Source organism: Betta splendens, chromosome 9 (genome assembly GCF_900634795.4).
Source record: "Betta splendens chromosome 9, fBetSpl5.4, whole genome shotgun sequence".
Taxonomy (NCBI): domain Eukaryota; kingdom Metazoa; phylum Chordata; class Actinopteri; order Anabantiformes; family Osphronemidae; genus Betta; species Betta splendens.
The window spans coordinates 6,511,761-6,522,993 of record NC_040889.2 but is presented as its reverse complement, the minus strand read 5'-3'; the positions used below and the strand labels follow the sequence as shown (position 1 = coordinate 6,522,993).

The window sequence follows — 11,233 nt, the reverse complement described above, 5'->3', positions numbered from 1 at the left end:
GAGGACCTGAAGTATCTGGATGGACAAATGGGATTATAAGTGGTGAAGGGCCTTTTGTGAGTCTGAGGTGACACAGGAATGTGCTGCCGTCTCTAAAGAGACAGACCTGAGACAGACGGGTGGAAACAGCAGAGGTGGACAGAGGTCGGGTCAGCGTGGCTGGAAACCGGCCCTCATCCAGCAGGAATCGGGCCACACGCGTGTCTGTCATCCTCCAGTTTCAGGCCGAGGGAACGGTGATTAAACCGCCGTCGGCTCATAATCCCAAAAATAAATTACCTGGCAGGAATTTCATTATGTTGAGTGGACGTCAAGGGAGCATCGCAGCGAACCTTTGTCCCACTTTGTGCTGAGGCTCAATAACACACAGCTGATGCAAGGACAGTACTAGCTCCTTCGTTGGCCCAATCGAGATGCGAAACCCTAAACCAGAGCTGCCCACTCATATTTTTCCTGCAGTAATTCCCAGAATGGGAGAGTTTACACTGGACAGCAGTTATTCAGCCAAACCAGAACCAGAGCTTATTTAGAAGCAGCACTTCTTAGAAAGCAGAGCTGCTTTCGTGCACGCAGCCTTTGTGTGCAGCCTTTTTCGCGTGAGCGAAAATAGAATCAACAAAGGACGCACCCGTACTTTTCCCTAATCCTGCGTAACCTTCTGTAACAGTGCGAGCGAGGCCCCGGGAAGCTCTGCGTTTGATGTAGCAGCTCGCTCTGACGGCTCCGGTGGCGAAACCGCGGCAGAAGCCACAAAACAGGCTCCTTGTTTACAGTATCTGGGCTGCTGAATTGGAGCGTCGCTTCCTTCTGCAGTTATTCTTAGCACGCCTCTTCTCTCATGCAGAGCCTGTTTTGTTAATGGCTCCAGTTGTTTGTGGAGGTGCAGGTGAAAACGCTGCCGGGGAAAGGTGAGCATGAGGACGGATTATGGAGTGCTTATTTAAATCCTCAGGACTTGAATCCTGATAGACTTTAGATCTCAGAGCATTTGAAATGACTTGGACTATGTTTTGACCCCACCAGCACCGGCTGACTCCAACCCAGGTGCAGACATGTGACCCCGGCTGACGCGCACATAATCCCCTCTCTGTCTTGCTCCTTCTGCCCCTTTGTTGTGCTCGCACACATGCGCTCACAATGACAGCGCCTCAGTACCAGGCAGGGCCGCTCGCCCGCTCGCTCTCTCGCTCGCCCGCTCGCTCGCCCGCTCCCTCGCCTTCTCCGGCACCTCTGCTCTGTCCAACACGCGTGCACATGCGAACACAGTGCCAGTCTTTCATCGGTGTCCAGTGTCTGCGGGTCAAGACATTGGATCACAGGGAGGCCAGTACCAGTAGCTATGGCGACACCAGCAGCTCCATCACACGAGCACGGGTCAAAGTGCTACTGTAGTTTGTGCTAGTGGCAGGTGCACACATGCTTTCATGTCCCACCTGCTCAGACAGACTCTGCAGGTCAACGTCTGTCCATCACAGGTTGTATTTATACTGTGTGGGACATATTCTATTTCCATCTACATTCACAAGAAATAACACATCATAATACATGAACAGTGCTTCTAAGAAATGTGTCCACTCTTTTTTGCACCTAAGGTGACACGGCCTACTCATTTGTCCTGCAGGTGCAATGACACGCAGCTGCAGCGTCTCCCCTTCCATCGCTGCGAGGGGAGGGGTGGCCTGCACCACGCTGCCTACGTGCTTTTAGCCAAGTGCAACGCCGGTGGTTTCATGTGGCAGAAGAGGGCGAAGCCACAGATGTTTGGGTGAGCGTTCAGTCACTTCAGGAGGGCTTCGAAGGAAGGCCTTGACAAAGCAGCCATTGTTGGAAACGGCAAACACTGATTCACGTGCACGCAGACAAACCACAAACGTGTCACGCAAGCTGCAACAAGCTGCACTTGATAGAAAACATGTTTTGTGTCCAAAATTACACCATTTTCAGCAATAAATGAAAACTGCTTGTACTGTACACACACACACACACACACACACACACACACACACACACACACACACACACACACTAGGTATGACTGTTTTCTAGTGACTTTCAAATCCCGGCCTTCCAGGAATATTAGATTCCCCTTTGCCACAGGAAATGAGATTTTTAAACAGTGCCGCAGATAATAAGAAAACGGTGTGTGCTCTCTTTTTCTGCTGTTGTCATTCTTGAATCCTCATTAAGTTATACAGTTATGTTTTCCATCTGCTAGTGCCCCTCTTTAATTGCAGCAGCAGAGACTTGCACGTCTGGTCGAGCCAGATATGCTTCACCACATGACTCACCTGCAAACTGTAGCGTGCATTTCCTAATTTCGTTATTGCTTATTTCAGCTGTAGGTTTAAAGTTTTACCATGAAAACTAATTGGCAGAAACAACAGCAGGGGCCCAATGTGTCCACATCCTAATGAAGGCTTTCTGCTCTTACTTTGAAAATCTCTGTAAATTCTGAAACGACCTGATAATAGATTCAGATTACAGCAGCTCTGTAAACACTTAAACTTCATTCTCTTTTCTTGCAATTACAACTCAGAACAAACTACTGTGTCATATTTAACTTACTCGCTCCCCACAGGGAGGACAACCTCATTTATGTTAATTGCCTCCAATTTCAACAGTTACCAAGGGACGTGAAAACATGTGTAGATAAAGTATGTTTGGCCAGAGCAGAATGTTGCCGTTCCAATAGCTTTGAAGAAAAGAAACAAAGGAGGAAAAAGGGAAAGTAGCAAATGGACGTTTGCAGTCACACCAGGACAGAAATGTGTCCAAGTACGTGTGAAGTGAGCAGGAAACAGTGGCGTCTTTAGCGACACTAGCTGGTGGAAGCATGAACTGCAGGGAGGTGATGGGCCCGTCTAAATACAGTTTGAGCAGAGTGGAGAACAAATAAGCATTGAATTCTGAAATCACCAAGGGATTAGGTTGATCGATGTCTGCTTTCATTTAGCTAATTATATTGGCTCATGTTGCTAAATGGAGGTCTTCTTAAATTAAAAATCAATCGATAGAGAGGAAGGGAAGGAAAATGTGCCGCGAGATGTGATTATTTGAAATGAGGAGTGAGAGCGAGAGGGGCCTCGTTCGACTGCTTGCGTTGAGTCTCAACAAGTTCTGCAGCTTGTCATGACCCGCAGCGAAGCGCATCCTCACTGACAACAGCAAATGAGGTCAAATCGGGTCAGAAGTGGCAGCAACTGTGAGCTGTGCAACACACAAACCTTCCCTCCAACAAATTATTGACAGCGGCTTATGTGTGTGTTTGTGAAGGTGAGCGCTACATGTTGTTTACACCGCTCCATGCTATTGTTTTAAAGGGGGAAAGTCACTGACGGGAATGCGTTAAACAAAGGCAATTTTTTTTCAGCCTGAATTGAATTTAACATTATGTTGATGAACTTCCTCACAGGCTTCTATTTCAAGGGAGAACTACTTTGAATCAGCAGATCATCAGGTTTAATATAAACCTGAGTTTGCAAGCATATGCAGGACTGTGTGCATGAACCATCTTCTGCCAGTTAACGAAGGCTTCTGTTGATTTCCAGCAGTTTGAGTTGTCAGTCAACGCGACATGACCTGTTCAAGTACATCCTTCACCACTACTGAACGTCTCCCAGTCACTGTACGTATGCACGTGTGGATGTTTATTAACATGTGCTCATTTTCTGCCTATGTGGGTGAATCTTTGAGTAAATCTGCACTGCTCTGGGTAATTGTTCATTATCACTCTGACGTTGAACATGGAGTCACAGTCAGCAGCCAGTTAGCTCACCTTAACATGAGACATGTGACCTTTACTTAGACTCCCACTGTAATTCTGCATTGATAGATTAAAAGCTAAAGTTTGTGTGTCTACTGAGCTCTAGACATGACGGCAGGTTCATTCCTGTTGTTCTGGCTTATTGCTCTTTAGTACAGCATCTGTGCAGTTCTGAATGATTTACATACAGTATATGCCAACATGAAGCAAAACTGATACAGTAGGTCAGTATGATGTTTACACCTCACACAGGAGCTGGTGTAAATTTGGCTGTGCCTCAGTGCAGCTCATGGCGTGGTCACCCTATAGTGTCACACACACACACACACACACACACACACACACACACACACACACACACACACACACACACACACACACACACACACACACACACGCACTTTACAGCTTAATGGAGGAACCAAAGGTGTGTCAGCATGTGTGTGCTGAAGAAATGCCAAGGCCAAAGTGTTAACATCATACATGTACACACGTAAGGTTCTTTAAAGGGTTAAAGGGTTCGGTCTTAAACAATGTTTTGTTGACTTACAGTTCACACTCTCATATTTGTGAACCTGATGAATCCAATTTAATACTCAAGGCAAGTATTCACACATAATACACAGTGATTCACTGGTGTTTTTATGCTTTAGTTCAGTCCCAACTTGCTTGTATGTTATTATGGCCGCCTTGCATTTTGCCCACGGCCTTGAGGAAAGTGCAGCATGTGTGCATGCAGGCACACACACATGGCCTACTCTATCTGAGAACAGGAATCAGGAACCAAACTGAAGGATGATCCCTGTACTGCAACACAGGCCTCTTCATGTTCTGCTGCAATAATAAACTCCTGGTGGTCATGTGAAACTCCAAAACAACAAGAGCGTGACCCACTTTGTGTCCTCACCTACTGCTTCACAAAGTAGGAGCAGGAGGCATGAGTAGGAAATAGACTGTATATTATAATGTGCAGCTGGACGTTTAGATGATAAGATACAGCAGAAGTGAGTCAATCTGTAAAGCAAACAGCCCAAACAGTAGGTATGTGCTTTTATAGCACTTTCACAAAGTTACTTTTTCAGAAAGAACATGCGGTTGAAAACTTGGAGGTTATTCTTTATTTATTCTTTGTATTTGCTCAGGGATCCCTTCTATATGCAAGTTCATTTGAAAATGAACAAAAGCGTGTGTGATGATCAGAGTGCACAATGGTTCTGCACAATGAAGGAACTCTTCCTGCTGCACCCTGATGAGCAGGTTGGATTCTTCCTGCCAGAGGCACAGCAGCTGAGCAGCACATCTGATTAACTGTGACATATACTGTATCTGTTTAAGTGCAAATAAGCATAAGGAGCCCTTCTGGTTTTTCTTATCCATTAAAGATGAAGGTGTTTGAATGCTTGACAGCTCCGCAGCAGCTTTAATGAAAGGGAGGACAGCTGAGAGGCCACATACAGTCACTCATATATGCTACATACACACATATGTGGGCACTCAGTGTCTATTGTAGCTGTGCTATGCACAAAGGGAGCAAAACAAAATAAAAACAGACTGCAGAATGTGTGTGTGAGTTTATCTCTGTCAAGTCAGTTGAAATAAATAACGTTTGCTTTTACCTGTCAAAATAAGATTCTTATCTATGACTCAATATTTATAAACAAAACATATGTAGCTACAATTTTAAATGACTGAATGATGTCAGTCAGTATCACAGCGTGGAAAAATGTGTGGATCTTAGTAATAAAAAATAATTTATTACTGTTTCTAGGTTTGACTAGAATTTAATAGTCAAATGTTATTATTTCATCAAAGGTTTTGTATCTACAATTGATTTGAAGCATATATCAGTAGTGAGTCCTGCTTCTTGCTTCTTAAATGAAATACTGTTTGTGAGTTTAAAAAATAAGTCACATGACAAACAAGCAGGTTCTTCCTCTGTGCTCACTTTAGCCCCAAAACAGCCCAGTCAAGTAAAACACACTCTCATCTATTTTTAAATATGCAGTAGGTTTAGAGCAGCAGCTTAAAACACTCGTCTGCTGCCAGATAAAGGTGAGAGACGCTTCCCCAACACCCCAAGTAGCAACAGCTGGGACACAGCTGGATGTCAGTCAAATCTAAGACAAGCACACTGCTGTCTCCTGCATGACTAAATAAATAAGAACAACACAGCACAAATGGCACATCCAAGTCTAACATATGTCGTCATCCCTGCGTTTGTCTTAAGGCTTGTTTTCTACAGCTTTCAGCGAAGTACCCGGCAGGCTGTAAACGCTGGGCTCGTTTTATTTTGAAAGGACGCGTTTGTTCCGGTATGTGCCGGAGTGGCAGCCGCCGCGTTGACGCGTCCCTCCGTTCGCCTTGTCGAGTCATCGTCACGGCAGAGCTGAGCAGAGCAGAGCGCGGAGCACACGCAGCCGCCGCAGCCGCCTGTGTGACGGCTTGAAGGCGGATAATAACTGTGGATCACGGCGGATTTCTTTGCGTCGCTGCCGAGCGGAGCGCGGGGACGCGGCGCTTGCGGGAGCGGACGGGACGTGTGCGCCGCTGCTGCTGGAGGGTGTTTCAGCGCGGCTGTAGCGGATCAGAGCCGAAGTCGGACGACAGGGAGGCGGGCAGCGAGGAGTCCCACAGCCGCCGAGCAGACTCGGGTCTCGGGTCCTCTGCCCGATGGGAGGCGTCTGAATGTCGGATGCGTCTCGCCGCACGTTCCGCTCGCCGCGTCGCCGCTCGGACCTTCGTCGGGTGAAGATTAAAGACAAGTTGCTTTTGCGAACATCTGCTTTTTGGGGCTTTGAACAACCAACTGTGGCTTTAATGTGACGCACTACACCGACATCTGCGCCGCGTCGGAGCGGAGCCCACTGCGGGCTCTCCTAATCAAGTTTTGCCTCCGTGTTTTTCACGGAGCCGCCGCCGCAGCGCACGCGGATGAAACAGGTAACGGGGCATTTTTGCGTTGTGTCATGACGCTGGGTCCGGATCGTGACTGGTTGCGTCTTGTTCGCGCCCGTGGGCAAAGTTAGCTGCATAGCCTGGTTCCGAGCCCCTCAACAGGCAGCAGCCGCGGAGCGCTCGGTCCTCGCGTCGCTACGCTGGGGGTTCGGGGCATTTGTCCAAAACGTGCTGCCCTTTGAGTCCAATGAGTAACTAACGCGTGAACACTGATTCAACACGACGCGCAGCCAAACAGCTCCGGTCCCAGTGCCTCCTTATTCATCTCCCCTTATCATTTTCAATAAGTTCAATTAACCAATTGGGCTAATTTAGCTTAATTGTTAGCCACTTATTTTTGCTAGCTACTCACTTTTGGCCGAGCTTAAAGTTTCCGCCTGTTGAAGATGAACAGTCACTCAAACGTGTGATTTATCTCATTGCAGTTACTACTGTAAATAGACTAACGCTTACAGTGCTGTAAAGTCTGACTATGCTACTGCATGCTAACAAGGCTAGTTTCAGATTATGAGGGAACACTAATTAGACACCGGTGTTCAATGCGTGTGTTGTTTTCAAAATGACACTTATTTTACTACATGTTTATGACATATGTCGTGAAGCTGCATTTACCCACTAAACGGTAGCTGACACACAGACCCGCGGACACCGTCAGCCCGGTGTCAGATCTCAGTCACCGTATTGTTGAATGCAGGGCTCCGTCGTCTGCGCCAGGACTGCTTGCTCGGAGCTGAGGCATCTGTCCGTCGCGTCGTTTCAGCCGATGAAACGCGCTCGTAAAGCTGCGCGGGACGGCAGGAGCGAGCGGAGACCCGGCGTGACCGCTGTCACACTAATCCTGAAACCACTTCCCCTAATGGAGACGACGCGCGCGGGCGAGTCGCAGAAATCACCGCTGCAGGTTTAACAAGAGTTTGGAACCGGTCGGCGAACAGTGGCATCGGCAGGTTTCATAGGCACCAGCTGGGTTGATGGATTGGGTTGAGTTGTGGGTTTACATTGAAAAGTCATAATTCTAATTATAGGGGGCCCATTTAATTCAAGATAGTAGCCGCGACTCAGGGAGTATGTGACGTTTTTGTTTCTGTGACTTTGATGATAAGACTCGTTAAATTGTGCATTAAACATGAATGAGTGGCTTCTAGTGCCACTGTGATAACGGAGTGAAAGGCATCGGTTGCTGTAACTGCTGTAACATATCTGCTCACTGCCCTCAGGTATGCATGTAGTTTCTATGCAGCAGCGTTCTACCCTCTCCCTCTCTCTCTCGCCCCTGCTGCTCTCCATGCTAAGCTCTTGAATTGCCACAGAGTAGTCTGACCTCGGGGTCAGCCAGGCTGTGGTGACTTTGGGCTAAATTTGGAACGCGGAGCAATTAGGCCTACAGTCTGCCGCATCACTCTGCTGCATTAACTGCACGGGGGCATTCGGGTGCTCGGGGTGTGATGCAGATCTCTTTCTTGTTAACAAGCTTGAGTCGGAGATTAAAGATCATGCTGGGCTTAACCCGAGTCAAATGTTCACGGGAGCGGGAGTCCTTTGTGGGCCAGACGCTTCGCAGCCACATCTGGAATAACGAATTGGATATGACATGTTTGTTTATATGAGAATATTCACAAGAGCTGTTTTACAAATCAAATGGCAAAGCATCTAAACTAGGCTGGATTTGTGTTACGAGGCAGGACGAACTGACGGAGGCAAAGCTGTGGCAGATTTTGACTTCTATTCACTTCCTACCCTGCTTCTGTTGCTAAATAGCTCACAAAAATGTTATAGCTCATCATCTGGTTGTATGTTCTACTGGCCATTCTCACCTTTAACGAACCACGTATCATTCAATTAGTTGCAGGCAAAGATGGTGAATTTTTTGACACAATGAGCAGATATGTTTAAATCTTACGGCAGTTTTCTTCTTGTCTCCAGTCGTAGAAGCAGAAGCCGTCAACGCTGGGCCGGGCTTGGCCCCACTAGCCCTCGGTCTGGTCTCACCAGTCCCGTCAGCGACACCTTCAAGAACGCAGAAGGCTTCCGTGACTGCACACGGCCCCATCCGCCCCTGGACCGCGCTGGTCCCATAGATTTCCACTCCTTCCATGTCGTGATGGTCGCTCTCTGGATTTTTTCAGCAGGATGGATTCAGGCGTGCGTTTGACAAGTTTCAGCTCATTGCAGCATTTGCAATCCCCTTCCCTTGACTGCCTTTTGTCCCCCTTTCCCTCCCAAATCTCTAAGAGAAAGCCCCTTGGTCTCTCCTGGGGCTTTGCTGAGCCCTGTATGGAAAGGCCTTGTAGGAACTGTTGGTGGTCTTGTTGAAACCAGTTGACATTGCAAAGAGGCAGAAGCATTAATACATTCTAAGTGACAAACTACACCACACAGTCCTGATTTACCCATTCTCTTTGCTTTTTTTTCCTGGAGTTTGATCAAAGGTTGGCGAGCTTTTAATTTGAATTACAACCTCTTAGGTTACTACAGTAAAGGCCTTATTTATAGGTAGAGATTATTTTCTTTTTGTGGCCTCACTTTTGGAATAATGTCTGGAAGCAGCAGAGAGGTGAAATTCATCGCCCCGCCCCAGCCACCCCCCTCCGCCTCCCTCTCTCCGTCTCCCCAGACCCCCCACAAGAACGTGAACAGTTCTGCCAGCTCAGACTCGCACCTGGGGGAGAAGCTCGGCGGACAACCCGAGGTCCATCGCAGGCGCCACACGATGGACAGGGACTCAAAAACGGCCGAGCACCGCTTCTTCCGCCGGAGCGTCATCTGCGACTCCAACGCCACGGCCCTGGACCTGCCCAGCAAGGCCACTGTGATACTCACCTCACCTCCAGACTGTGAAGGCGCGCCCACCTTCTTCACGCTGCTGCCCCCGCTCCCACGATCTGGGGTTCGAGATGCAGAAGGTGGGGACACACAGCAAGGGTCATATTTGCAAAGCTTGAACCTCCAGCCTTGTCTTGTCGGAGGAGGAGCTGTGGAGGGACGCCGTAAATCTGACGAGGAAGGTGTGGGCAGTATTATGGTCCCTGTTCCCTCTAGGACCAGTGTTGAGCATAGTGTAGATGGGGCGGTAAAGGAGCCCTGCCTGACAGTATTGGATGTTAATGAGAAAGCAGTGGACAAACAGCCTGGCGCGCCATCGAGGCCCGAAGGCTCCGAGGTCTCCCAACACGTGGCCCAGGATGCAAAAGTGCCAGAACAGCAAGAGGCCGGAGGTGTCAGTAGTCCGACGGAGGAGAAAGAGAGGGAGACGGAGGAGGACAAGGGTCTGGCGAAAGCGAGGGCGGAGCAGAGGGAGGCGGAGAAGCGCGTGCAGGAGGATATCGAGGAGGCGGAGACGAAAGCTGTTGGGACCTCGCCGGACGGGCGCTTCCTGAAGTTCGACATCGAGATCGGGAGAGGGTCCTTCAAGACGGTTTACAAAGGCCTGGATACGGAGACCACTGTGGAGGTGGCGTGGTGCGAGCTGCAGGTGAGCCTCACACACAGGCCTTTATTCTGCTGGCCTCATTGTCTCCTCGATGTTTTCATTTGCGTGCAGACGTTGACTCTCTTTTAACTCTCTTTTAGTGAATTTGCCGCTAGTTTTACTTTCACTCGTACTGTACGTGAGAATTGCCTGCCGACTCTGGTGTTTTTCAGTCCAAATGTGGATGAAATGAGATCAGTGTGATTGAGGTTTTGAGATAATGGTGCAGATTACATTCTGCTTTGATTTGAGATAAAGCATCTGCCAAGGCCGTAATCTGTGACTTTTGAGTTGCTTTGAATTCGACTGCACGTCTCCACTTTGTTCTTTAAAGTCGTGAAGGTTGAGTTCATGCTGACAGTGGGTGTAATTTCACTGTGACGCTGGCAAAACATTGGCTGTGACTCATTTTCCACTGATGCCCAACTGCTGTTTCTCCAGATGGATGATATTGGATATTGATATTTAAACTGTGAGACAGTCTCTCTCTCTCTCTCTCTCTCTCTCTCTCTCTCTCTCTCTCTCTCTCTCTCTCTCCACCACTCGACTGATGCAACTTTCCTCTTGCATATAGATTTTATTCTCATTGCTGCAACTCCTCTAACCTGCTTCGAATACGATATTAACGGTTATGTGTGAACGGATGCTGTGGTGAATCAGATCACCGCTGCCACTGCTTAAATGAGTATAGGATGAGAAAGACGGTGCTCAACAAGCGAGGCCTACAGTGTAAGTGTAAAAGCGTGGGCTTGATTTCCTGATGACTGCGTTCGTTTGTTGAGTCATTCACCCTGTGAACCCCTCAGGTTAGACAGGTTGGGCTCTGACTGGCCACTGTTTTATCATCTGTTTTTCAACAGGGTACTGAAAGCGAGTGAGCAACAATGCTGCATCTCTCACCTACTTTTCCTGGTCACGGTGGCCTTGAACAGAGCAGATTATTTCCTGAGTGCTTCTCCATGCACTAGGTTGCTGTCGCTACACCAGGATGTGTTGATGCAACCTTTGCAATGAGTGTGTTTCAGAGCGGGTTATGCAAAGGAGCT

The 11,233-nt window shown here is 48.2% G+C and overlaps 1 protein-coding gene across 19 annotated transcripts in view; it reads left to right on the top strand.

The window, feature by feature from the left end:
- Nucleotides 1-6,133: 6,133 nt before the first annotated feature.
- wnk1b (WNK lysine deficient protein kinase 1b) overlaps nt 6,134-11,233 on the top strand; it is a 56,482-nt gene continuing 51,382 nt past the window's right edge. For 8 of the 19 annotated variants that reach the window (XM_029160824.3, XM_029160828.3, XM_029160825.3 and 5 more), the window contains exons 1-2: nt 6,134-6,703; nt 8,642-10,190. In XM_029160824.3, the coding sequence (XP_029016657.1) occupies nt 9,252-10,190 (939 nt within the window). In that variant the 5' untranslated portion in view covers nt 6,134-6,703; nt 8,642-9,251. Of the gene's footprint in view, nt 6,704-8,623; nt 10,191-11,233 lie in introns of all 19 variants that reach the window. The other 11 variants (XM_029160834.3, XM_029160835.3, XM_029160833.3 and 8 more) reach the window with 4 other exon arrangements.